Source organism: Euphorbia lathyris, chromosome 2, assembly GCF_963576675.1.
Source record: "Euphorbia lathyris chromosome 2, ddEupLath1.1, whole genome shotgun sequence".
Lineage (NCBI taxonomy): Eukaryota > Viridiplantae > Streptophyta > Magnoliopsida > Malpighiales > Euphorbiaceae > Euphorbia > Euphorbia lathyris.
The window spans coordinates 108,292,599-108,319,430 of NC_088911.1; the positions used below are offsets into that span (position 1 = coordinate 108,292,599).

The following is a 26,832-nucleotide window of genomic DNA, read 5'->3' on the forward strand; positions in this document are numbered from 1 at the left end:
ACGGCGGCAGAGGTATTTTATAAAATTTTAGAATTAATTTAAGTATTATTTATAGTATATTATTATTTTTTATTGAGTATTATTTTTTTTGAGGTCACGTGGTTGCCTTATGGTCCTGTCCCCGATGATGATCGGCTTCGAGTGTCCTACGCCGGTTGGATACGGTGTAGAGACATCGTCGAGCCGTATATGCCCGATCGAGCGCTGCGACAGGTCGGATATACTCAGCCTATCCCAGCTGAGCGTATTAGACCTGATAAAGCAGTACGACCATGAAGATCTATAGAGTATAAGCTCACGCATTCCTTAGTCACAGTTGAGGATACTTGGCGGAGATTTCCATCGGTTCGGGGCATTGATCGGAGGAGATGCCGACCAGTTGGATACGATCCCACTGCCTGTGATCCTGCTTATATGGACTGGTATAGGCGATATTCGTATCCTCATCTCCTTCATGCACCAGAGGCTGGACCGGTACAGCATGCTCGCGCCAACAGCGAATTTGTAAGTTTATTATTATTTAATATTATTATTTAGTATTAGTTTATATGTGTTTAATTTTTAATATTTATTTATTAATTTTTTTTTGCAGTGGGTTAGCTGGTTGTGGCGTGTCACCCAACTATCGGCTACCCACCGATCTGACGAGGATGTTCCACGCATTAAGATGGAGATGGATGAGTTTATGGATGCGTGGCGTCGGGCGAGCTGAATTTTTATTGTAGAAATTCATACATTTTAACACTTTTGATATTATATTTACTCTTTTACGTTTATAAATGTTTATGTTTATTAATGTTTATTTTAATTTTTATTTTTTTAAATTTTATTTGTTAAAGGGTAATACGAGTTAAAATGCCATAATGTTTATTAATTAACTTATATTATTTTTTACTGATTTTAGGACTAAATTGTATGGTATTTTTAGGTTTTAAGTATAATTTTGTAGTTACGGGTTTAACGGACTATTTACGAGTTTAACGGCCTATTTATGGGTTTAACGAACTATTTACGGGGTTAAAAAGCTATTTTTTTGCCAATCCGACACGCGGGCGTGTGGCTATCACGCCTCACCGCGTGGTCGGACGTGATAGACACACGCCTCACCGCGTGGTCGGACGTGACAGCCAACTGCCCGACCTTGCGGTGAGGCGTGGGGCTATCACGCCCGACCACACGGTGAGGCGTGATATCTATACGCCCGACCACGCGGTGAGGCGTGATATCCACACGCCCGTGTGTCGGATTGGCAAAAAAAAATAGAAATTCCCCTCCCCAAAACCCATAAAAGGGCATTTTCGTCCTTTTACGGGGCTAGGGGTGGGAATTTGGGGCTGGGTTTAACAACACCCATATAGATTCATCGATTGATAATTGGGAAAAGTACAAAAATAAACCTTATGGTTACACTCATTTTCGAACCACACCCATGTGGTTTAAAAGTTTGCAAAGTGGTACCATGTACTTCATTCCGTTAGCAAACATAGGCATTTTTATCTAACGGTGTTAAAAAAGCTGACTTGGCAGTCAAAGTCAAAAAGTTAGAGGGGCATTTTTGTCCTTTCATTTATTTTATATTTTCTAATTTATTATATTTTTAAAAATTTAAATGTCACCCAATAGACAGCTGACATAACATTTTCCATCTCCCTCTCACGTATTTCTCCCAAGCTTCGTCTTCTACAAGCTTCTCCAGCAATGGCCATGGCTGAAATTTTGACTGTTTCCACCGTACTCTCCACTGCCATCAAGAAGGAATAAACCCAAAATAAAATGAACCTTTCAGTGTCTCCTCCGCCTCCAATCGTAATCGACCTGAAGAAACCAGGCTCCAACATTCAGCAGGAGTCCGGTTTGTGGATTCCGGGAACGAGTGATGACCAAAGATCGTAGCAGTGGTAGCATTAGCCGGAACAGGCACATGCTTACCCTTAGCAGGATAGATTGGTTGAGAGCCATCAATTGGATTAAGCATTGAATTGAGATTTTCGAGCAATGCCAAAATCCCAGGGATTTTCGAGCATCAAGCATAAATTGTTCTCTTCTATTCGGGCCGGGAGAAGCCGGGAGGGTAGGGAAAACTTCCCCATAGTTAGCGATTTCAGGTTGGGAGCAGCAAAGAGTCTTGAAAAGCGTCAACATCTTAGTTGCTGCAGAGTTTCTAGGAGTAGTACCACATTGTAAGAACTTAACAAATCCATCTGATTCCCGATCACCTGGTTTTTCAAATGAAGAATCTTTACTCTCTAAGATTCTGGTGGTGAATCTTTGGCTACTGCTTCGTGATTTAGTATAGTTGATTTTGATCTGGTGTTTGTGGTGAATCTTTGGCTTGTGTTAATGGTGGAACTAATTGAATCTTTTTCCGATCCGCTTCTGCTGCGAACAACAAAAATGGAGTTTGGTCGAGGATGAAGATGAAAGAATTAGAAAATGAGTTGGAGAGGGGAAAGATACAGGTGTCTATTATCTATTGGATAAGATTTAAAATTTTAAAAATATAATAAATTAGAAAATATAAAATAAATGAAAGGATAAAAATGCCCCTCTAACCTTTTGACTTTGACTGCCAAGTCAGCTTTTTTAACACCGTTAGATAAAAATGCCTATGTTTGCTAACGGAATGAAGTACATGGTACCACTTTGTAAACTTTTAAACCACATGAGTGTGGTTTAAAAATGAGTGTAACCACAAGGTTTATTTTTATACTTTTCCCTTGATAATTTATGGTTTATTCATTGTTGGCAGGAGAGGGTATTTTGTCATTGAGGCCCATATTGTAGCCCATAAGGCCCATTTATAGACCTGGAAACAGTGAAAGGAGTGCTATGGAAATGGAATGGAATTGGAGGGAGGGTTTAAGCATCCTACAGCAAAATGGCAAAACCCTGAACCAGAAATTTTTACTTGCTAGATTACAATGTTTTCTCGCTCTTTGAATTCTAAAAAGCTTCACTTGTTCTTTCATAGGAGCAAAGGTATCTTTCTTTTCTCTCTTCCTTTTCACATATATCAATACCTAACTGCCATTTGTTCTTATATCCTCTGCAGTGATCTCATATGATTCCAAAGTTCCTCCATTTCAAGCCTGTTACTCCACGGACATTGTCGGCGATGAACCAATTCTTGTGAGTGTTCAATTTTGGCTTCCTGTGATTCATTTCTTGTTGCCTTTCTTCAGTGTATGTGTAATATTATCATCCTCAATTCTACAGGTTAGAGATTTTATTCATTCCGTATTGTATCATCCCAAACATGGCTACTTCTCTCAACGATCGGGGTCTGTTGGAATTCTGGAAAATAGTATTAAGTTTAATAAGCTTGAAGGTGCTTATTTTCTTTTATATACCATTCTTTGCTTTTATAGTATTCTGAGTTCATATATGTGTATAATACTATAAACTGCGATGTGCTTCAGAATTATTTTTGTGTGGTTGGCTTTAGCAAATATCTAGTAATTTTTTGGGAGGAAGAAAAACAAAGATGGATTTGAAATTTCGCAACAACTTATTGAAACCTAAAGAAACTGGTTGATGATCCTTAAGGGTTTGTTAAGTGATATCCAAGTTGTAATGGTGTTTTGGTTTTTTGCTGCTTCATGAACTAGACATGGATCTAAATGGCATTTCCATTAGTAGCCTGTTGATTTAAGAATTGATGGCGTCATTTGTTTTACACTAATTGCTTAAGTTAAGGGTGATGGTTTGTATTTCCTTTAGTACTTATCTGAACTCATGCTTTAATGAGCTAAATTTACAAGCTACACCAATTAACCATATCATCCAATTACTCGCAAGATTTTATGATTTTCAAAATGCTATATCTTTTGAGAGATCTCGAACTCATGCATATTGCTTCTTTTACATGGTTAGGCAGAAAAGCTTATATCAAACACTTGGATAAAATCTATAAGCAGAGTGACACATCATGGTTTACTCCTGTGGAGCTCTTTAAGGTGACATATTCTCTCTTCTTCTTTTCCCAGAGATGAGAAATTTCTCTTTATGTGATCAAGTACTTAGAAATTTAACTTTCAAGTTTCTCATTTTATATTTTAGTTGAAAGAAGCAGATACTCATGCTAGTATGTGGATTGAAATTGCTGCAAAATCTTTTGCACTTAAAATTTTTTAATGCCCCAATTTATGATATTCTTCCAAATGTTGCTTAACTTGCCATTTTTACTCTTAGGGGAGTAGTTGAAATACAATTTCATTGTTCTAGTTTTACTTGCTGTTATTTTTCTAGATTGTTTTTGTGGCTTAAAGTTGTTATACATGCTTTTGTAATATTCCTAGTATTCATCTTTTTTTTGTTTGTTTTTGGACAGCTCTTGTTTGTAATTATGTATGTAATTACTTTAAATAAGCTGTTGAACAAAATATGTTCCTAAACTAGTTTCCAGGTTAGATGTAGTTTATGATAAGGGCTATGAAGTAGAACTGGATACATCTATAGTGTAGTGAGTGTACTGGATAATTAATAATGTATCTCCCATTTGTGCCTTATTGGTATTCAAGTTAACAATAGAAACATCCAGATCATTTATCAACATTTATAAAGTGAAGGATAAAGTAGTCCTTATTCATTTTGGTCCTTTGATATTGTGAACGGTTTCTTTGTTGTAGCCTTGGTATGCCCATGGTATTGCTGAAGCCATAATGCGTACTGCTAACCTCTCAGTCCCACTAAAGGTAACTTCTGTTCTATCTTCCTCAATCAACCATTTAAGGCATCAAGTGTAATTTATTTATATTGTGTTGTATTTGGTTTGCACTCAGTTTTTAGTTTTTCAATTTTTTTACTTGTTATTCTTCAGTTCCTTAAGAAAGCTTATTTATCACAGTGGTGCCTAAGGCATCAATATATGGTCTCTGTCTGTGTGTGCATGTGTGTGAGTGCAATTGATTGTTGATTAGGAAGTGGACAGTCGATTATGTGGACATGACATGTGCTAAATTTGTGAACGGTATTTCGTTGTTTGTTCTTTCTATGAAATTAATAGGAGTTTCTGAAAAATGTTTTATGAGTATGTCATTGACACATCTTCTATGCTATAGACTTAAATGCCGATGACCTTGCAAGGTCTTACTGTATCCTTTACTTTCAGGTCACAAGAGATTATGTTTGGCATTACTTACTTTGATCTTTCTCTCTCTCTGCTTAAAGCATCACATAGAATTTATGACCAATTCTAAAATTTATAAATTGAATATAAAAATTATCTTGCAAGCAAATTTTTGTTGTGGTGCTTATATCTGTGCATTTATGTTCACTTGGTGAAATATGAGACTGAATTTATTCTGCTGTTGTATATTGCAAACTCAGATATATGAAATTGGTGGTGGATCTGGAACTTGTGCAAAGGGCATAATGGATTACATAATGTTGAATGCACCTACAAGAGTGTACAACAGTATGACTTACACGTATGTGCATTTACAATCCCTTAATCTATTGAAAATAAACTGGACCTTGATTTTATAGGTGTTAAGCTTATACACATGTATGTGACACCCGTCTAATTTAGGTTCATTCACAGAAGTACATTGAAAACTTGTAACAAGTCTTAGACAAAAAGTGTATTTTGGATTTCCCACAACTAATTTTCTACAGCATCCTTGTGGGGTATTCTATTTTTTAGACATGATTTTGGAACCATAGTCCCACTTTCTTTCTTTTGCTTGTTCAATGTGCTTTTCTAAGTTTGAAGCAGCATGTTTGAAGTGAAAGATTTTTTATTTTTTTTCTGTTCCTTTCAAGTAATCACTGAACTAGTGACAAGAACTATAATGAGTACATCACTTTCTTGCTCTTAAATTATCTTTTTTCTAACTTATGCCTGAGTATTGGCTGATGCCTCGAGGTCGAAATCCCTTAATTGGATAAGGTTTTGTGATTTTTGCTATGCTCTTTGGAGTACATGAAATATTTTACTCCAACAGATGAGCTGAACTGTTAATCCTACTACAATTGTTAGAGGGGTTGAAGTTACATCACCTGACCCATCTAATGCATATTAATTTCCTTTTTCAATTATGTTTGATACTTCTTGTCAGATATTAATATGAATTGGACCTTAACTATAAGCTTAAGCTTTTGGTTGAACCGGTTCCATGACATGGTATCAGAGCCTCCTTGACCAAGTGATCAAGGGTTCATTCTTGGCAACCCCATTTGTTGATTTAATTTGACACATGGTAAGATGGGTCTGAGTTATACACGCTTCAAGTCTGGTGGTCATTCGCGTGCGGGGGTGTGTTAGATATTAATATGAATTGGGCCTCAACTATCAGCTTAAGCTTTTAGTTCAAGTAGTTCCATGACATGATATCAGAAACTTTAAGACCAAGTGATCAAGGGTTGGATTCCTGGCAACACCATTTGTTGATTTAATTTCAACACGTGGTAAGATGGTCCTTTGAATTGTCATGATGCTCTATCCAAGAAGGCTTGCTTGTTTTCCCATTTGGATTTGTCTAGAAATATTATTTTTCGTGGAAAAGTTGAGGTGTGAATTTATTTTATTACGGTATTGCTTACCTATTTCAGCCTTATTTCCTTTCCCCCATATTTATATTTGTTAGAAAACATTGGATAAGTGATGTCAAACAAGAAACTTGACAGCCATAACCATGGTCTATGATATAGGTTTTTTCTGAGAAAATTCATTCTAATATTTATGTTTCTGGTACAGTATGTTATATATATTTAGACTTGTATGTTTCAGTCCTTAACTTGTTTGGCATTTGGTGCAGCTCAGTTGAAATCAGTCCATCACTTGGTGAAATACAAAAAGAAACTGTTAGCCAAGTTCGTAGTCACTTGTCAAAGTTTAGAGTAGAATGTCGTGATGCTACTGATAGAAGTGGATGGGGTATGATTTCTGAAGTTCTGTACTTGTTCTATTTCTCCTCATCCTTTCTGACCATGTTTAATTAGGCACTCAAAAGTGACACCTAGTATACTTGAAATGCACATTTTGGTTAGAATGTTATTAACAACTGAAGAAACATCCAATGGTCATTAAAATGGTTAAAGTCATCGATGACTCTCAAGTATCCGTTTTTTTCTTAGTATTTTAAGTGCAGCATGGATACACCCTTCGTCCTTTACTTTTTGGAGGAATGTCTTTAAGAGAGACAATGCAACAAAGCATGCCAAAAATAACATAAAGCAGAAATCTAAGCTGTATGCACAGTATGAGAAGCCCCCTTTTTTAACATTGCTTGTTCAAATACAGCCTATGGTGCAAGAAATGAGCTTATGGATAATCCTGCTTCTCAACTACATGTATAAGAGCATCTCTAGTGGGAGTCATTTGGTTGTTACTAAATGGCTTAAGTAACAACCATCCACTAGAGAGGTTATTACTTTGATGTTGCTAAATTAAGTTTGTTACCAACAGAGATAACAAACAGTGTTTTCACTCCCTAAAATCCAAAATTGAACAGGTTGAAGGCCACGCCAGGCGCTAGAGTGCTGGATCTGGCGTGTGGGATTCACGCGCCAGATCTGGCATGTGATGTGCTAGGCGTGTCCTTCAAAAAGAGCTGCTTTTTAATGGTAAAGATTCCATTACACCCTGGTTAATTACATATTAGGTCCCTCTTCTTAATTAATAATTTTTTTTAATCTTATAATATTTTAAAAAACCACAACCCCTCTAATAGGATGTTACTTAAGTTTGTTACTAAGAGCATTTAAGTCACAATGGTTGTCACTAACCATTGTGGATGCTCTAATTCTTGACATTCATTTATTTCCAATTTCCTGTGAATATGGCTAGACAAATATCCAATTGTGCATCTGGTTTCTTTCTTGTTTATCAATTCTGAATTTCAAAACTTGGACTTAAAGCTTTTTTGCTTTCCTAGGGGATGTGGAGCAACAGCCATGTTGGGTAATTATGCTTGAGGTATGTTTTTTTGGGTGCAAATGTTACGATTGGAAAAATAACACAAAATTTTGCTGAACTTTTGGAGATTGGCATTCTGCTATTGATTTATGGGTACTTGATATTGTCGTGTTAAGGATCAATTTTTACTGTATTTGGTGCATACTAAAGCATGAGATGAGATAGTTTAAGAAGAATTGAATCAATATCTTAGCATATTATGAGTTATGACCTATAATGTTTTAGATATCATTTCTAAACTCTCTTATTGTTGGCTGGATTGGGGGTGGGTGGTGGGTGGGAGGTGTTCATGTTTTGAACTAAAGCAAGCAATGCCAAAAACAGTTATACAGATTTTTTTTTCTTTTTTTTTTTTTTTTTTTTAACCTTTCAACTTGTATGTGATGTAATAGATATAGCTTATAGCTGTGGCAATAATAATTACGTATTTTCCTATTTTTTGAATGGAACCAATGTGATACATTTCAACTAGTCACTTTCTACCACTTTTGAAATCAGCTTTTGTGCTCCTTTTATACATGCTGATAGCAAATGTGAATGCCATCTCTGCTGCCCATGAATTCATATTCGTATATTTATTTTTTCAGGTTCTTGATAACCTTCCACATGACCTTGTCTACTCTGAAAATCAAGTTCTTCCATGGAAAGAAGTGTGGGTTGAGAAGCATAATGACAGGTAAGAAGCAATGCAAAATTAACATCTATACTGTTTCTATACCTTTTTTACATATCATATTGAATTTTATTTCCTTGTTCCCCGAATCATTTCGGGACTAAGGCTTTGTTGTTGTTGTTGTTGTTGTAGCTAATTAGCATGTTGAGTAACCCCACAATCATCAGCATAACTACTGACATGATTTTGTATGCATAAACTAATTTTTAACAACTTTTCATTCATATGCATTTACTTCTTTTTGTGATGTACTTCTCATGTCTTGTATCCTCTAGAAATTCTTAATGAGATTAACTATAGATCTTAGGATCTGATCTACTTTGGATAGTAAGCATCTTATCGCTTTCTGATGGTTGATTACCACTTTAGCGGCATCATCTATTGACAGATTATTGGCTGAGTTTCTTTAAGTGAGCAGTTTAGATCTTAATATTCATCTTATGTGTATAACCCACTGGTCTCAAGAATCAATTTATTCTAATAACTACAATGTTAAAAAGTGTTTAGAATTTTAAGGTTTCACATAACGTTAGCAAGCCCTCTAGTTTAGTAACTGCCGTTAACAAAGTTTTGATCATACAAAGTTTTGCAGGGAACTCTCCGAGTTGTACAAGCCACTGCAAGATCCAACAATTAAGCGCTGTATTGAGATCATGGAATTCGGTAGTGATCAATCTATTTCAAAAGTCAAGAGCATTTGGTCTAAGGTCTTTCCAAAGCCTCGAAGATGTTGGTTACCAACAGGTTGCTTGGTAAGGAATAATTATTTTAACAAAAACTTATTGGGAGAGAGGCCACCTAAAGAGTGCATGATCAACCTTGAACCGATTAATCGGACAATTATAGAAAAAAAAGTCATTTTAACAAGAACTTTCTTCTCGCTCTAATTCTTACTTGGACATGCAGAAATTACTAGAGGTGTTGCATGAGGCGTTACCAAAGATGTCTTTAATTGCCTCAGACTTCAGTTACCTGCCTGATGTCAGCATATCTGGTGAAGGGGCTCCTTTAGTTTCCACCAAGGTAATCTCATTAATTTGTTATTATTTTGCTATTTTGAAGCTTTGCCATATCTATCTTGCATGTTGTTATAATTTTATATTCAGAACTCCATGTAAGTTTGTGCATTGTGCTTCCTTTTACAACTTCTCATTTTATATTTTCTGTTGTGACATTATTGTGGGTAATGCAGAAGGCCATAATTTTATGTTGGTTTTGGGGTTGGACGTATTTCTTATGGGTTGATGTGACCTATAGCAGTTTTATATAGATTGTATGTTGTTGAGTTGAGTCTGAACAATCTTCAGGATGCACTTTTCTACTATTTGAATGGTAGGAGAGCAACTTAAAATGGAAATGTCAAATACCATTTTGAGTGAGATTCTTCGAAGTTGGGAAAAAGAAATACGTGCTTATGCACAAAATTGTTTTTACCCCTTTATACCCCACATCAGGTAAATATCAAGTTATTTTCCATGAACCAGTTCATTTGAACCCAGTGAGCTTCATTTTTGTTCAAGATGAATAAAAAAAAAAAAAAAAAAAAGGGCGGCCCGGTCGCATTACGCGTCCCCGCTGAGCGAGGGTCCGGGGAGGGGTCCCACCACAAGGGTGTATTGGGGGCAAGCCTTCCCTTGCCAAATTAATTGGCAAGAGGCCGCTCCTAAGACTCGAACCCATGACCTCTGGTCACACGGCAACAACGTTTTACCGTTGCGCCAAGGCTCGCCCTCTTTGTTCAAGATGAATATGCAAATAAATTTCTTTCTGAGAATACTTTTTAATTCTTTTGCAAATGACTGTTTCCTGAAAGTTTTAAACTACCCACTTCTAATTGAATATCAAAGAGAAGAGAGAGAGAGAGAGAGAGAGCCTAGCATTACATAATTAAGAATAGATTATTTGGGTGAAAGTTGCTCATATTTGGAGCGCTAAACTGCCAACATTTGCATGCTTCTGTTATGACCCAATCCCATTTAGCTCAGCTCTATCTCAATGAGGATTGGGAACAAGAGTGTCAACAGAGATAAGAAGATCGGAAGAGAAGGAAATTCGAGAGGGTTTGGATAATAGAGTAGGGAGAAGGAACGAAGAACCTTTTTTTTTTCTTTTTTACTTGAGATGATTTAATAACCTTCAGTTTCTTGGGAAGTGATCAAACATGGGAAAAATAATTAACCTCATTCACTTTTTGATCCGCAGAAAGATGGTCGCAGCTCTGATTACAAAAGCTATCTGGATGCAAAGGTTTTCCCCTCTCTTTCTTTGTCAAACACAGACACAAACATGCACGCATTATTACTTGAACTTTTCTTATATGAAATGTCTTGATGACATCAAGCATGTTTACAGAATTTCCAAATATACTTGATAGAAACTCAACAAATAATTGCCATGCCTGTTATTTTGCATGACTTGACAATCCAAAAGCCCTGTAATATGACTCCTGGTTCTCTTATGCTTGAAGGTGCAGCTCACAAATCTATTGGATTTGATAATTGCCTAAACTCCACCTGATCCTTTTTTTTTACAGACTGCTGGTAGCTAAGTGCTACATAGCCACCAGTTTATTGCTTGTGAACATGACACTTAATGTTGATAACTCGTGATATTTTATTTTCTTTCTTGGTGAAATAGTTTATTTGTTATCCAAAGTACGTATATTTCTAGGCTTTCGTTGGAACTTATTTGGGAATTATGTTTGTGTATGCCCTATTGTTTTTTATCTCTAAATTTGTCTATTGAAGGAAGATCTCCATTGGCATTTTAGGATGTGATATTTCATTCTCCATAATCTTGATAAAATCTCAAAGATACCCCATTGCTGTGAGGTCCAAATTAAGTGATTTGATGGCAGTAAGTACCATATTAGCTAAAAGTCGGATCTAGAATAAGAAAATTGTGGCCTTTAACTTTTTTATCTCATTGTAGCATCAGATAATTTGTCCAACATTTATCTTGAATTGTTGCAATTTGTTGTAGCCTTAATCATTAATGAACATATTTTGCCTATGTGTTTGCTCAAGCTGTGTTTAGATTAAATGACGTAGATTTCAGGGAATTTAAGCAAGTAGAAAAACAACTCAAAATTAGAAAGGGAGGATATAAATAAATAATAAAATGAAATAATCATGTAATTTCATAAATTTATTATTTTGACTATATAATATTGTATTAGTCAGCTTAACCTTTTCTTCAGGTCATTTCCTGTACTTGCAAATTGCAATGGTTTTCTTCTAGGCTTTATTTTTGAAGTTCTTTCAAGAAGCTTGTCATGAATGTAGGGTGATGCTGATATCTTTTTCCCGACGGACTTTTTGCTTTTGGAACGTATGGACCATTACTGTTCTGGGTGGAAGAAGCTGCGCGGAGATGAGTTATCCAAGCAAGGGAAGAAGAGACGAACAATTGTTGTAAGTTCTTTCCCACACCACAGTTGTGGTCTTTTTCTTTTTCTTTTTTTTTTTTTTTTTTTTTTTTATTGGTTTCAGGATAAATTAATTTATCCCCAATAAAAGAGTATATATAATTCAACTGAAAATTAATTTAGTAATTCCACTAAGAATAAGAAAGTGTATCAACTAACTGGTGTGCTTGATGAGGTATCTCCATGAGAACACTGGTAAGAATGGAGGGAGAACTAAGAACTTTTAACTCTCTTGTTGTTGCTTCTCGGATAAAACAGAATGTGTCTTACTCTCGGAACATGTTTGTGACTTGTCTTTATCACTAATTTCTACATATAATGTAGCTGGACACATCATCCTTCATGGAAGAGTTTGGTTTGCCCACCAAGACAAGAACCAAGGACGGATACAACCCACTTCTAGATGACTTCAAGAACACTAAAATTTATCTGAGTGTTCCCACGCACAACCTAAAGTAGGCATTCTTGAGGGGAACAAACAAAGGAGTAAAAAGTCTGCAAATTGATTTCCGGGGAAAAATCGTGGACTGATTTGGTTGCAGATTAACTTTGTCTGTATGATTGGATCAATCATCCAAAGCTGTCAAAATTCTCAACAAGATGTGGCTTGTCTAGTCTTGTACAGGATTTATTAAAAGACAATGCAGCTGAATGTTTGTGCTTAGTTGGATTTCATATTTCTCCAAGGAGGAGAAGTGGCAGCTTATAGGAGCAGAATGAATATCAGTTGTTTTTTTTTTTTTTTTTTTAAATTCATTCTTGCAAAGGAATAAGATTTTGCAGCAGATACATCTCTAGAAATTTTGGTTTTTATTGTTACCAATACCTAGGATAAAGTTACACAAACAGTGTAGTTTGCACTCTATTTCATAATTAACTTCATTTTCCTTTAATAAAATTATTTAACTTCACACTTGATTTTAATAAGCTTTATTTCAGCCCTTTTGCATACAAAAATTCACCATTGATGTGGCATTGGAGAAAGTCGAATAGGATGATTAAATGATTAGTTAACCAGTTTATTAAAAAAAATATTTAAAAAAAAAGTACAGTTGATTAATCATTAGTAACACTTTTAATAGACAAATTGTTTTTTTTATCTATAATTGTTAACTTTAAATTTAATATATATTATTTAAATATTAAAATTCAAATTCAATTAAAAAGTACTTAATAAATAAATTTATAGTTTTAAATATGTTTTACTTAAAAATTAAATATAAATATCCATATAAATTTAAAGTTTTAAATATGTTTTATATATGGATTATTAAAATTCTACTTATATAAGTATATAATCGATTAATTTTTCGAATTTCAGTTTATATTGGTTTTTGAAATGAATAATAATACATTAGTCTATTATACCCCAAAAAAAAAAAAAAAAATACATTAGTCTATTTAGTTAACTTATTTTTCTGTTTAGTTTTGATTTTAGAAATTGGTTTGTGGGTTTTAAAATAAGTTTTGTGCGACCCCACAGTTCAATATGTGTCAATTAAGTGCTATTTTGGACAATGATGCAATTTTTTATTTTATTTTATATTTTCAGTTTTTCTTGTGATTTTAGGATGTATCATGTTTTGTTCTAACGAGTTAGGTCTTACATAATAACCTCATGTTTCAAGTTTGAACCTTAGAGTAGGTAGGAGATAAAAAAATATACCATTAAAAGAAGATGTGTCACGTTTCTTTCACATCAATCATAAAAGATAGACATGTTCGACATAACATTTAGTTAGTATATAGTCAATCATCGTTCGTGCCATGTCAAAAGTTGCAACGATTTTTGTATAAATTGGTTAGAATAACTAGATTGAAATCAAATTTGAAATTACCATAACAATTATAAAACAAGGTATAGCATAGATGAGTGAAAATGAGTGAAAGTGGAAGGTTGAAATGTAGGAGGCTAAAAGGGTTGTTCTCCAATCCAATTATCAGTGTTGATAAAAGACATACTAATCAACTGCTTCAATTTCCAAGGACTCAGCTTCTTCTCCCATCTAACCCTGTTTGCAAGTGAAGCTCCTGCTCCATAATTCCCATACTCTGCAAATGTTAACTTGTTCCTGTTTTTACACACATTAACATTAACTTTAACATTACCAAACTGTTATGTTGAATGAAATCTATCATATTTTTTGTAAAGAAGAACTCACTCATTCCCAACAAAATGCCAAGCATCCCATCCTTGAGGTCTTACAACATCTGAAATATTAGATCCATAGAATAACACTCTTGAATAAGGTCTCCATGGCCTTCCTAAGTAGGCTGAACCAAACCCAAAAATGTTGCATCTTTTAAACACAAATCCACTTTCCTCATTTGGGTCTTCTCTTCCTTGTGCTGTGATGTACCCATTTCCAACTACTTGTATTGCACATTCCTATCAACAATCAATTCAACTCATTAATCTACAAGTAAAACGATGTTGTTTTTACCTAGACTTTTTGAGCTACTTGTACTTATCTATATACCGAAACCATGCCCTAACGAAAAATTTGGACTTTATCCCTAAATTTCAATATCAATTTAGTTTTTTTAACTTACGATAAATTAGTCCAAAATGACATGGAAGTTGATACACAAATTTAGTTTGGATTAACAAAAAAGAGGTTATAATAGTGAAATTACCTCATAAATAGATTGACCATCACCAAAGATGAAATCAACAGCACCCTGAATGGTGCATTTCCTGAAATAATGTCTGCCTTGTTGATCCCAGAGAGTGTCTTGGAATCCAGCAAACCCACATCGATAAAATGATGTTTTATCACCCATTATCATTGCTGCTACTGCTCTTACTATTGGATTGCTCTTCTTTGGTAAGTTGTACGAGTTCTATAGGTTCTCATTAAATTAATAATTCATCAAATACTTATCAAATAGATAAAAGAAAAAATCAGGCTTAGTAACTCCAACTTCCCCCTGAACTTGTCACCTTTTAGGGCATGCAACGTTTTATTTGGTGAATTGAGGGGCTAATCAATGACATGTAGACATACAGAAGCACGAAGTGTTACATTTATTTGAGTTGAGGGGACTGATAGATTGACCACTAAATAGAAAGAGCTAAGTGACAAAATGAAACAAGTTCAGAGGCCGGTGAAGATAACCTAAGATAAGAATTAATTAGTGTTTGTTACTTACCACAAATCTGATTCGTTTAACAATAATGTTATCTGCTAAAGAAGTGAAAGTAGGACTTTGTGCTATTGTAAAATGGTCATCCCAAACTATCTGACTTCTCTTTTTTCCTTCTCCTTTTAGCATTATGTATGGCTTGTCAGCTGGAATTCTCACCTTCTCCCTTAAAGATACCGAACGGAAACATGAAACGCTATAAAATCAAAGTTTCCGTGCAACATAATAGAAAATGCTATAAAATCAAAGTTTCCGTGCAACATAATAGAAAATAGAGAAAGAGAAATAGATATACCTATAAATGCCAGCCTTGACATAGATACAAACCCATTGGTTATTATTTGATGGAACTGAATCAATTGCAGATTGTACAGTTGAAAAATTGGCATAGCCAGAATGATCTACAAGGATTGATTTATAAGAATAAGTTGAAAATACAAATTGTAGTGCTAAGAAGCATAGTAGATAGTGAAGATACATTTTTTATTTGGATTGTGCATTGCCACAACTCAATTGTGACATTGAAGTAATAGGGAGAATTCAAATTAATGTTTAGCTGATAAGGAAATAATGCACTGAAATCATGGATTTTTTTGTGGGAATTTGATTCTTTATTTTTAGTAATTGAATTGATGGAATTAATGGACTTGTGAAGTCAAATAGTGTGCTTTGCAAATTTTGGAAACATATCTTACAATTTATCTAAGGAAATTTTTTGATTTGTTTCCCATTCTTAAGGAAACTGGATTTGGTGTTTCAAAAAAAAAAAAAAAGGAAACTGGATTTGGTATATTCATTATTAGCCAAATTAATATCAACATATATGATAAAATCCAAATTTACCACTATCAATTTTATTCCTAATATTGCCAACAATATTAATTTTACTAATACCTAACATATTATTTAAAAAGACTCTTAATTTAATAATTATTTAACTGTCATATCGAATTTTTCAAATAAATTTGTGGTTAAAGCCGGCAAAAAAAAAAAACTTTTTCCGTAATGATTAGGGGAAATGGTAGAAATAGGAGACCAAAAATAAATTTAAATTAAATTCCATTGATTTATTACGAAGGTACTTCAACATGTCTAATCTTGTGAGGGTCTAAAAATATTACTAATTGCAATGTAAATCTAGGAAGGAAAATCATTAAATATTAAAAAAGAAAATATTTTATAAATTAAAATTTATAAAACTGTATAGATGTAAGATTATACTTGTTTCCTCTTATAAAAAAGCTTGATAATATAATATGCTCATTCATATAAAGACTTGATAATACCACTAATTTATATTAACTTCAGGGCCGGCCCTGGGCATAGGCCCGGGGTGCGGCCGCCCAAGGCTCAAGGCTAAAAGGGGCCCAAAAATTTTAATTTTAATGAATATATACCATTTATTTTAGTTATAATATCTGTTAGGTCTAAAAATTGACCAAAAAATATGATATTTTAGACCTAAAATGGATCTAAATTTCTATTTTTAGACTTTTAAGTACATTTTTTTTATTAAGGGCCCATCATCTCTTATTTCGTCTGGGGCCCCAAAAATATCAGGACCGGCCCTGATTAACTTAACAGTATGTTTTTTTTTTTTAATTTTATCTAAGGATGACAACAGTAGAGTAGGATACCCACTATTGGTTTGTTCCAATTTTTGAGTTGATTTCTATGGATGCTTGTTGATCTGTAGTGGGAGTGAGCTCTCTAGGTACATTCTGATACCATGATGAGTTGATTTCTATGGATGCTTGTTGATTTCTATTAGGGTGAACCCTCTAGATACACTCTCATACTAAAGTTAGAATAATAATAATAAGGGAAAATTATAAAATTAGGTCAAATGGGAGACCCATTTACATATTTAACCCATTTACTCAACCTATTACATATCTAGACTCATTTTGTGTGACTTTCCAAAAATACCCCCAATATTTACGCGCGGCTCGCCCCATCCCGTCTGACTTCGCATATTCCATACTATGCGAAGTCTGCGAAGTAAATGTTTGGGTTTGCTTGATGAATTTAGTTCGCATATGCGAAGCTTGGATGTGTTTTGAAGCTAATTCGCGAAGTAGTATATAACAAAAAAGGGCAAACAACAACGGATTATAACATTCAAATCATAACATTATCAAAATTTACAAAAAGATTGCCACAATAACAACATTCAAATCATAACATTATCAAAATTTACAACAAGATTGCCACAATAACTAATCTGGTACCAATTTTGAAACGAAGATTACTCATCCGCTTTAAAATTGGCACCGGATTAAGTTAGGTCCACTTTGAAGATTGGCACCATAGGATGGACGTGTCCCATGGTGCACCCCGAGATTGACACAATCTCTCCTAACGAATCATTTCAGGAGTGAATGTGTCAATCTTGGGGAAGTTCATCCCTATACAGGAAGGAAAATCATCTTCCCTGCAGCCCAGTACGCCGCCTTCCAGAAAGGGATGTTACGTATTCAACCATCTACAGAAAAAATTAACCGTGTTAGTTATGAAAAAGGACGATTTTGGATTCGCGAAATGAAAATTAGCGAAGCATGCGAATGTAAATGTGCATGGGAAGAGGTGATTTTACTTCGCATAACGATTCTTTCGCGAAGTCTGCGAGGTCTGAAATGTGACTATCTACGTCGCATATCGATGCTTTCGCGAAGTCTGCGAGGTCTGAAACGTAAGGATCTATTCGCAGACTTCGCGAACTAATAGATTCGCGAGGTAGATCCATACGTTTCAGACTCTTTCTCTTCGCAGAACGTCGCGAATTCATCGATTCGCGAAGTAGATCATCAAGTTTCAGGCTCGTTCTCTTCGCAGATCTCCGCGAATTCATCGACTACGCGAAGTGAATTCATGGAAAACGCAGGAAAAACTGCAGATACTTACATTTTTCACTCCTAACAGTATGATAAACTGGGAAGAACGACGGAAATAACGTAGAATAATTATTTCTGGAATGGTAACAAGAAGAAAGAAACCAATTAACGAACAGGAAGATGAAGAACCATGGCTTCGTTTTCTAGGGTGAGGAAGTTGCAGAATCAAGAGATGAAAAGAGAACTTCATTGTGATTTGGAAACATGGTGCAGATTTCATGCAATTTAAAGGCAAATAGGAAGATCAAAAGTCTTCAAATCATTAATGGAGGAGCCAAACCGTTTTCGCGCACCAAGGAGAACAGGGGAGAGAACCCGATAGAGTGAGGGGAAGTGGGAAGGGTAGGGGTATTACGGGAAAGTCACACAAAATGAGTCTAGATATGTAATAGGTTGAGTAAATGGGTTAAATATGTAAATGGGCCTCCCATTTGACCTAGTTTTGTAATTTTCCCTAATAATAATAAAAAGGTAAAATATCACATAGTGAAGACGGAGAAAGTAAACATTAGCCGTTTATAGATTACTATAATTGTCAAATATTGTTTTATATTAGGATTAGACATTGTGGTGGTTTTCGCCATTTGTTGTCTAACTTAAACTCTCTTTTTAGCATGAATTTTTTTCAAGCAAAATACTATCCATCGGGGGATTTTCTTAATGCTCCGTTGGGTAACTCCCGTGTTTTATTTGGAGAAGTATTTAGAGTTCCCATCTATTGCTAAAGGCTGACCTGAGATGGAAGATTGGAGATGGTGTATCCATTAATGTATGAAATGATCCCTAGTTACGGGATGTCCACAATTTAAAAGTAATAACACGGATTGTTGATACATTGTAGGATCTTACAGTGGTTGATCTTTATATTCCCAATAGCTCTGACTGGGCTATGGCGGGGTATTAATGAGAGGGCTGGTAGTGCTGCAAATTTTACAGATCTTTTGTTTGGTTATTCGACCGGAATTCATAAGTTTGCATCATCAACATTTCTGATGTTGTAACGACCCGGTCCGGAGAGGGTGGCGCCGGGGTAGAAGGCCTGAACAAGGAGCGGTCCTAAGGGATGGCGATGGGGGCAGGAATGAACTGAATCCCACATCGAAAATGGAGAGGGAGTGATTGAGGCTTATTAGTAAGATGTGAATCCAATACATGCAGACGCGTTTTAAAGCCGTGAGGCCCAATGTGTTGGAATTGGGCCAAAGCGGACAATATCTACATGGTATTGGACCAGGGGTGTTACAATTGGTATCAGAGCCGACTCTCCACGTACGATGTGTGGTTCGGGGACGAACCAGGCGGAAGCTGGTGGGCCTGTAACGACCCGGTCCGGAGAGGGTGGCGTCAGGGTAGAAGGCCTGAGCAAGGAGCGGCCCTAAAGGATGGCGATGGGGGCAGGAATGAACTGAATCCCACATCGGAAATGGAGAGGGAGTGATTGGGGCTTATTAGTAAGATGTGAATCCAATACATGCAGACGCGTTTTAAAGCCGTGAGGCCCAATGTGTTGGAATTGGGCCAAAGCGGACAATATCTACATGGTATTGGACCAGGGGTGTTACAGATGTTATTGTGGAGTCTGTGGCGTCAAAGAAATGCCCAGCTGTGGAATAACTTGGCTGTCACACCGATGTAGACAGTATCCACGGCTCAGGAGACTTTGAACGACTGGAAAAAGGCGCACAGGGCAGCAATACCTGTAGATAACTTCCGCAGCTCGTGGATGAAACCTCCCCAATGTTCCTCAAATGCAACACATACGCGACTCGATTTTTAGATTTGACACAGGCTGGCATGGGAGCTTTCCTCCGTGATTCCACAGGCCGATTTATAGCAGCGAGATCAACACGAATTCTTAGTTACCCACATGTTGAGGAATGTGACGTTATGACCTTCTTCAAGCTATGCAATGGCTAATTACTATGGGTTATAAACAGGCAATCTTTGAATCTGATGCAAAACTAGTTGATGCCGTCCATTCCTCTAGGATGATATTTCAGAATTTGGCATGATTATCTCCAAGGGTCGGATCTTACTTCTTCAGAATGACACTTTTTCGCAAAGTGACAAGCGAATAAGGCGGCGCATGCAGTTGTAAAGTCATCTCGTGTTTATTTTTTTCCTATGATTTTTTATATTATCCTGAGTTTTTTAATTCCGATGTTAAACGTTGATTTCCCTTTAGAGGCTTCCTAATTCCATTTTCCTTAAAAAAAAAAAAATCATAGCCAAATAAAGTTCAACTATTTGTCACATTTTAAATAACAAAAACTATTTAATTTTCTTAGAAAATATAATTTGAACGCTAAATTTATTTTATGAAACAAACTGTTAATCTTGATTTTCTCTCATCATATTTTTCAAACTCTATAAATTCTATTTAATGATAATTCACTTCATAATTGTCTTGTCCTTTTACAAGTTTGGTTTGTGTCCTCTTATAAGTTTTTTTTTTTTTAATTCTTGTAAAAAGTTCTTTTTTGTCCATCTTTTGCATCATCACATACTCTTGAATCACTGTATTAGATCACAGTGATAATCATCTTGATCTTCGCTAGTTTTTTGTTGAAATGATTGCCAGAATGGTTCAGAGTAAGAGTGCTCGCTGGCTTGTTAGTGTTAGAGGTAGTGACGATAGTTTCCCGATGGTGGTGGATAACTTTGGTCGACCGAGACAGTCAAAGTAACTGATAATTATACTAACAGTAACTGCTTATTAAAAGCATAGCTGATAATTATGATGACAGTAACTACTCACTTAAAAGTGTAATAAGTGGAGGAGTAAATATGTAAGTTACTACTAGTACCGAGGAGTCAATTAAGGAAGGGAATCAAAGGTAATTTTGCAAATAGAATGAGTAATTGCCTCTAACCCAAAACGACCAAGACTGAAGGTGTATGAAGATTACAATAACATTTTGGTTATTCCTCCATCAGACAATGAATAGACAGAGCGTTGGTAGGGGGTTTAAGGACATAATGAGGAATATTTGGTAAAAAGTGGATACAATCTTAACCTAAATCAGAGTTTGCAACAGCCAACTAATTTTGGGAGAGGCTTTAGGAGTTAAAAGTGTCGAACAAGATACGGAATCTCTTCTAACAGGCTTGTATCCACACATTTAGTAGTATTGTTGCTCTAGTTTTGTGGCAACAATACCTCTCTTATCCTGTGGACCCTTTAGCTTACATTATCAAGATGTATGCTTTTAGTTTTGGTTTAATTGTAACTGATCATACGGATCTTAGAAATTCCAAGTACAAAACCACCTGATAAAATTCCAAGAGAATGCAAGCAGTACAAAACCACCTGATAAAATTCCATTAGAATGCAAGCAGTGCAAAACCACCTAATGCAAGTACTCTACTCCAAAACCAAAACAGTTATACATAGGGCTCGAGGTATTAAATTTAGTCATCCAATCAGTACATTCTTGTTTAAAATGACAATTTCAAAATTTTCTCAGAACACCTAAAGAAGTAATATTTCCTTCAAGCCGCTGTCAAAACTTTGGGCACTCAGACATCCAAATTGTAATTCATTACTTCATAAAGATTTTTAGGAAACCAAAACAGAGATTTTTGAAAATTCTCAGAATTATCAATAATACCAAAATTGTACTACAAAAAAGAAAACTATATTAAATAAAGATTACTACGAACAAAAAGAAATCCAAGCAAATAAAACTTTAAAAACAGAAAACAGAATTTCAGGGCAACAACAGCAGTCTCAAATTTTCATTGAAAAACAACTTCCCAAATCAATATGTGATAGGAGCAAGAATTTCTAGCTGGGGACCAAGCTTCTCCTCTGCACTCTTCAAAGCTTTAACTCTAAGTTTTGTTAACTGCTTCTTTCTCTCATACACCACCTGAGATCTCTCCTTTCTCTTCTTCTCAAGTTCCTGCACGCAAATACCATAAAACTTTCAGCACACATTGCATATCCAATTAAGTAAAAGCAAAAAGAAAACAGAATCCCTAATATATCTTTGGATCTAGAACCTATCATCAGTTAACAATTATATCAGACCACAACAGCGATAAAGAAAATAAATGTTCCGAGTTGTTGATATCAGAAACTATGATAAAAGATGGATAATCCAAAGTTGCAAGTAGAAGTATAATAGAAATAGCATCATACGGGATCAACGCAGTAGCCCTACAGAAGTTAAGATTATTTAGTGCACAGTAAACCTCAAAAGGTTAAGATCATTTAGTGCACAGTAAACCTCAAAAGGTTAAGATCATTTAGTGCACAGCAAACCTCAAAAGGTTAAGATCAATTAGTGCACCGTGATTATTGATACATCAGCAACAAGAGAAAAGATTAGAAAACTGAACACAATCTAAGCAACAACTGACAATGCTCAAGGAACAAAATAGCAACACGTAAAACCTGAAAAGACTTTGTTAACAACACCATACCTTGATGGTTTCATAGTGGTTCCATCCAACCTCAGATGAAAGTCTGCCTAACAAACAGTACTTGTGACCAGCCTGAAGCCTCAACACCCTAATTTCAACCAAAATCAAACAACAAATTATAATCAATAACCAGAAGATAATCAATAACCAAGAATAAAAAGACAATTGTGCTGAATTCAAAAGACCTACTTGAGAGCATCAGGGATAACCATCCTCTTCATCTTGTCATATGGAGGTGGAACACCCTCGTAAACTTTCAAACGAGCAAGGGCGGCCTCTCCACGCTTAGTCTTGTGAGGAATCATCCTTCAAAACACAACACATACATTTAGAATACCAACAAGGACTTGTATATATCTGAACCAGCAAATCAATAGCAAGACTTCAAACTAAATGTGCATACTTTAGTTTTTGCAATAACTCATCTTCTACTACAAAATGATGCACCAAACTAGGGTTATCCCTCTATATGTTTTCCAGCTGAAATTCACATCTACTTTATTTCTAAACTCAAAGGCACAAACAATAACTATTTTTGGGATAATTCTACGGCGATAACAAACAGGCAAGCAAAGCTTGTAGATTTGAATAAAAACTATTAATCTAGAACAGTAAGATAAACTTTATCGGCTAAATTCTGAATCTCGAAAGGTCTCTGCTCTATTATTCAAACTTGTATAATATTACCCAAATCAAGAAATTGAATCTCCCATACAATGCAATTTGTAATCGAATATAAATCAAACAGTAGTGAAAAATAAATTATAAGAGGGATGAAATAATCAAACCCGCGGATGGTTCTCCAAAGGATCTTGGAAGGGGCACGGAAGTGGATGGGGCCATGAGAAGGCTTAGTGTTCATACGCTTACGCAAGAACCTCAAGTACTTCATCTTCTGCCTCACCAATCCCCCTGAGGCGCATATCTCCTCGCACCGTACAACCACAACCTTTTGGCCGTTCAAAAGCTCCTTAGCTATGATCGATGCAAGCCTACCAAGCATGTGGTGCCTTGCATCCACCACAACTCTCTTAGCGCAGATTCCTGAACCCGAGACCATTTTCGCTTTCTCTCTCTGTATCTCTCACTCCCTCTCTCTCTCACACAAGCTCAGCAGCTGATATGCCGCTGAAAATGGAACGAATAAAAAGAGAAAGGGGTGGCTCTAGGGTTTTGCGGAAATGGATTTGCGAGGGTTTATATGGGTAACGGGGTTTTGGACTTCAAGCCCAGCCTCTCACGAATTAAGTATCTTAATTTGGGCTTTTAGGGTTTTAATTGTGGTTTGGCCCATTGTTTATGGGCTTTTCAATTTTGTACTAATGAAACCACTTTTAACAAACAAAAAAAGCAAACAAAAATAAATTATTTTTTGGTCTAGACTACAACTATTTTTATTGAGATAATTTTGGTAGATTTCTTATTAGTTAAGGTTTATCATCACTTCGTGCACATTAATGAATTTAGTGAGAATTGAATCTGACATATTTACCACAAACTTAGCTCATGTTGTCAATTGTGTTACAACTAGGTAGATAACAAAAATAAATCATAAAGATAGTAAAAATATAGGAAATATCTATTCAATAATATATGTACATATAAAATATTAATTTAATATTATATAATCAAGATAGATATATAGGCTTAATACTTTTGGAAACCTTCGACTTGTCCTTTTTTTTCTTTCACTTTGTCTATTTTAGATCTAGACTGTGGGGAACTCGATCTTTAAATGCTTAAAATGTAAATAATAAATTCGACCTATATGAATTTTGCTTTTTTTTTTATAAGCAAGCAAAAATGACATTATTTTCGCGAGCATATGTGTAAAAAAGATGGATATCCATTTTTTTTACTAAGGGTATAATCAGCATGAGTGGTTTCGATGATCGAACATGCAACGACACCCCGTGCTCCCGTATCTCTGCCTCTAAAACTAGGTACGAATCATGTTTTATAAGTTCTGTTACATGAGCCCAAAATTACTTCATGTACTATTATTTATTTGAGCCAAAAATTGCTTGAAATTTTAACATTGAGGATAAAAGTTTATTTATTTTATTTTTAAAATGAGACAAGTTTGGACCTTATCCTGTAATTTTATCAATTATAGAAAAAATAGGTTTAAAATATTATTTGGTCCTTAATCTAGCAAAAATGTTTGTATTTTCCCTCTAATCTATTATTTATGATATTGGCCCCCACGTATAGCAATCAAATGGATTTAGTCTATGACGTATAACAATAAATTATATTTAGTTAAATTTAGACGAAAAATACGTAAAGAGACTCGTTAAATCACACTTGAGATGATCGCATATCGAATGGAGAAGAACTGATGTTCAAGACAAGTGATTTTTTACTGTGAAATATTATAACGAAATAAAGCAACTAACGAGATTGGTAATTGCAATAATTATGTTGCAATTAGTAATCATCAAATGTAAAACATATGAATGGGGGGTGATCAATGTCATGTAGGCATATAAAAGAGCACGCAGTGTTACATTTAGTGAGTTGGGAGGGCTAATATGTTATCCCTTAAGTTAAGGGATATAGTGATAAAAATGATAAATTGAGGGGGCTATAAAGATATTAAGCGTATATATATATTCTATGTCCGTAAAACTTCTAACCTAATTACTTTTAATTTCAAAATTATGAGAAATTGAATTTCAATATTCCAGAACGATATATAGAACTACTTGTTTAATGATGTCATCCTAGAAAAATAAATAATATATAAATATAAATATAAATATAAATATATATATATATATATATATATATATATATATATATATATATTCCATTATGAAATAGAAAATTATTGCTAAGTAAGCTTAAAATTACGATGAATGAGAAAAACATTATACATGAATTAAAAAAAAAAAAATGAATTAAGCCCCAAGAAAAAACATGTGCAAAGAACTTGTTACTCTACAAAATAATCCAAAAAGAATCTAAGTTGATATCCACAATTAATTATCATCATTTTTACATACATTAATTGATAGGATAATTAAAGAATAGCTAAAAATTCAATTGGATTGCTGTTTTGAAAGATATTTTTATTTTTATTACTAATTTTTTTAATAAAGTTAAATTTACCATAATTTTTTTTTAGAAATGCACTAATATAAGAAATAGTGAAATTTACCATATATAAAAAAGTTATGAAATTTTATCCTCAACTTTTTTTAATGTGGATTCATTTTAGATCTAGATAGTGGTGAACTCGATATTTAAATGCTTAAAATAATAATAAATTCAACCTATATGATATTGGGCTTAATTTTTTTTTTTTCTTAACTTTTAGGCAAGCAAAAACGACATTGTTTTGGCGAGCATATATGTAAAAGAAGATGGATATCCATTTGTTTATTAAGGGTGTAATCAACACAGGTGGTTCCGGTGATCGAAGGTGCACCGACACCCTGTGCTCCCATATCTCTAGCTCCAGGACCAGTGGCGGAATCAGGACTCTGAATGATCCGGGGCTCAAACATATCAATAAAAAAAAAATTCAAAGTCCAGGCCGTTAGGGCTGGGCAAAATTTTTTTAGCCTTCAACGCATTAAAACTCTAAAAATGTTACTACCTCCGTTTCATATTATTTTTTTTTTGTTTCATATTACATGTCATTTTATATGATCAGTACACGTTAAGTCATCTTTTTTTCTGCTATAAAATGCGGGTTTACGGAAATTAATTAGAATAATAGACTTATTATATAATAAATAAATATTGGAATCAATAAATAAGGGATAACTAATTGAATATTAAATATGTTTTTTTTTTAATGATAAAGACATATTAAAAATGAATTCGAAAGTGTTATGAAAATAAAAATAAAGAGTCCATTTAAAAATAAAAACTTTTTAAAAGAAAATGAGGTTTAAGGGAATTGAACACAAGACATTTCAAATAAAAGCAAGCATCCTTAATCATTCCATCTACCTTTAAGCATTGATATAATACTACATAGAGTCAATATAATTCGCTCCAAAATATTACGAGACACCATTACTAAAAATTCTTTTTTTCTCAATTCTCGGGCGGCCGGCCGGGGCTGGAGCCCCACCCAACCCCCCGGGTTCCGCCCCTGTCTAGGACTAAGTAAGAATCATGTTTTTATAAATTATTTTACTTTATCCTAAAATTACTTCTTGTACTTTTATTTCGGCTCGAAATTGTAAACATTAAGGACAAAATTTTATCATTTTTTCTAAAAAAAAATGGAGACAAATTTGGAACTTATCCTATAATTTTATCAATTAAAGAAAAAATAGGCTTAAAGTATTGTTTAGTCCTTGATATGGTAAAAATGTTTATGTTTGCA

The 26,832-nt window shown here is 34.7% G+C and overlaps 3 protein-coding genes across 3 annotated transcripts; 1 reads left to right on the forward strand and 2 right to left on the reverse strand.

Annotated features, from left to right (window-relative positions):
- The first annotated feature begins 2,845 nt into the window (after window positions 1–2,845).
- Window positions 2,846–12,929, forward strand: LOC136219376 (uncharacterized). The gene is made up of 14 exons (XM_066006768.1): window positions 2,846–2,979; window positions 3,053–3,129; window positions 3,217–3,328; window positions 3,874–3,956; window positions 4,629–4,694; window positions 5,329–5,429; window positions 6,759–6,877; window positions 7,878–7,918; window positions 8,506–8,594; window positions 9,184–9,343; window positions 9,498–9,614; window positions 10,794–10,838; window positions 11,876–12,004; window positions 12,343–12,929. Exons 1-14 carry the CDS (start codon window positions 2,922–2,924, stop codon window positions 12,475–12,477), a joined length of 1,332 nt encoding a protein of 443 aa, XP_065862840.1. The 5' UTR covers window positions 2,846–2,921; the 3' UTR covers window positions 12,478–12,929.
- An 837-nt stretch (window positions 12,930–13,766) lies between these two features.
- LOC136220930 (probable pectinesterase 29) lies at window positions 13,767–15,653 on the reverse strand. Its single transcript, XM_066008770.1, has 5 exons — window positions 15,461–15,653; window positions 15,172–15,331; window positions 14,656–14,862; window positions 14,181–14,407; window positions 13,767–14,090 (listed from the first exon to the last, which is right to left on the reverse strand). The coding sequence occupies exons 1-5, from the start codon at window positions 15,643–15,645 to the stop codon at window positions 13,931–13,933; spliced, it is 939 nt and encodes a 312-aa protein (XP_065864842.1). The 5' UTR covers window positions 15,646–15,653; the 3' UTR covers window positions 13,767–13,930.
- Window positions 15,654–21,675: 6,022 nt separating this feature from the next.
- LOC136219377 (large ribosomal subunit protein uL13w) lies at window positions 21,676–23,665 on the reverse strand. The gene is made up of 4 exons (XM_066006769.1): window positions 23,276–23,665; window positions 22,677–22,793; window positions 22,488–22,575; window positions 21,676–21,964 (listed from the first exon to the last, which is right to left on the reverse strand). Exons 1-4 carry the CDS (start codon window positions 23,545–23,547, stop codon window positions 21,821–21,823), a joined length of 621 nt encoding a protein of 206 aa, XP_065862841.1. The 5' UTR covers window positions 23,548–23,665; the 3' UTR covers window positions 21,676–21,820.
- Window positions 23,666–26,832: the final 3,167 nt, after the last annotated feature.

What these genes read in the sequence shown, in the direction of transcription:
- LOC136219376 (XM_066006768.1), top strand. Translation starts at nt 2,922, where the DNA reads ATGTTTTCTCGCTCTTTGAATTCTAAAAAGCTTCACTTGTTCTTTCAT. An exon ending in GTTGGGTAATTATGCTTGAG is followed by an intron (nt 7,919 to 8,505) that starts GTATGTTTTTTT and finishes TTATTTTTTCAG; the next exon opens with GTTCTTGATAACCTTCCACA. An exon ending in AGAAGAGACGAACAATTGTT is followed by an intron (nt 12,005 to 12,342) that starts GTAAGTTCTTTC and finishes CATATAATGTAG; the next exon opens with CTGGACACATCATCCTTCAT.
- LOC136220930 (XM_066008770.1), bottom strand. Translation starts at nt 15,645, where the DNA reads ATGTATCTTCACTATCTACTATGCTTCTTAGCACTACAATTTGTATTT. An exon ending in GTCAAGGCTGGCATTTATAG is followed by an intron (nt 15,332 to 15,460) that starts GTATATCTATTT and finishes GGTATCTTTAAG; the next exon opens with GGAGAAGGTGAGAATTCCAG. An exon ending in TTAAACGAATCAGATTTGTG is followed by an intron (nt 14,863 to 15,171) that starts GTAAGTAACAAA and finishes GAGAACCTATAG; the next exon opens with AACTCGTACAACTTACCAAA.
- LOC136219377 (XM_066006769.1), bottom strand. Translation starts at nt 23,547, where the DNA reads ATGGTCTCGGGTTCAGGAATCTGCGCTAAGAGAGTTGTGGTGGATGCA. An exon ending in CTTTGGAGAACCATCCGCGG is followed by an intron (nt 22,794 to 23,275) that starts GTTTGATTATTT and finishes TGTGTTTTGAAG; the next exon opens with GATGATTCCTCACAAGACTA. An exon ending in ACCACTATGAAACCATCAAG is followed by an intron (nt 21,965 to 22,487) that starts GTATGGTGTTGT and finishes ATTTGCGTGCAG; the next exon opens with GAACTTGAGAAGAAGAGAAA.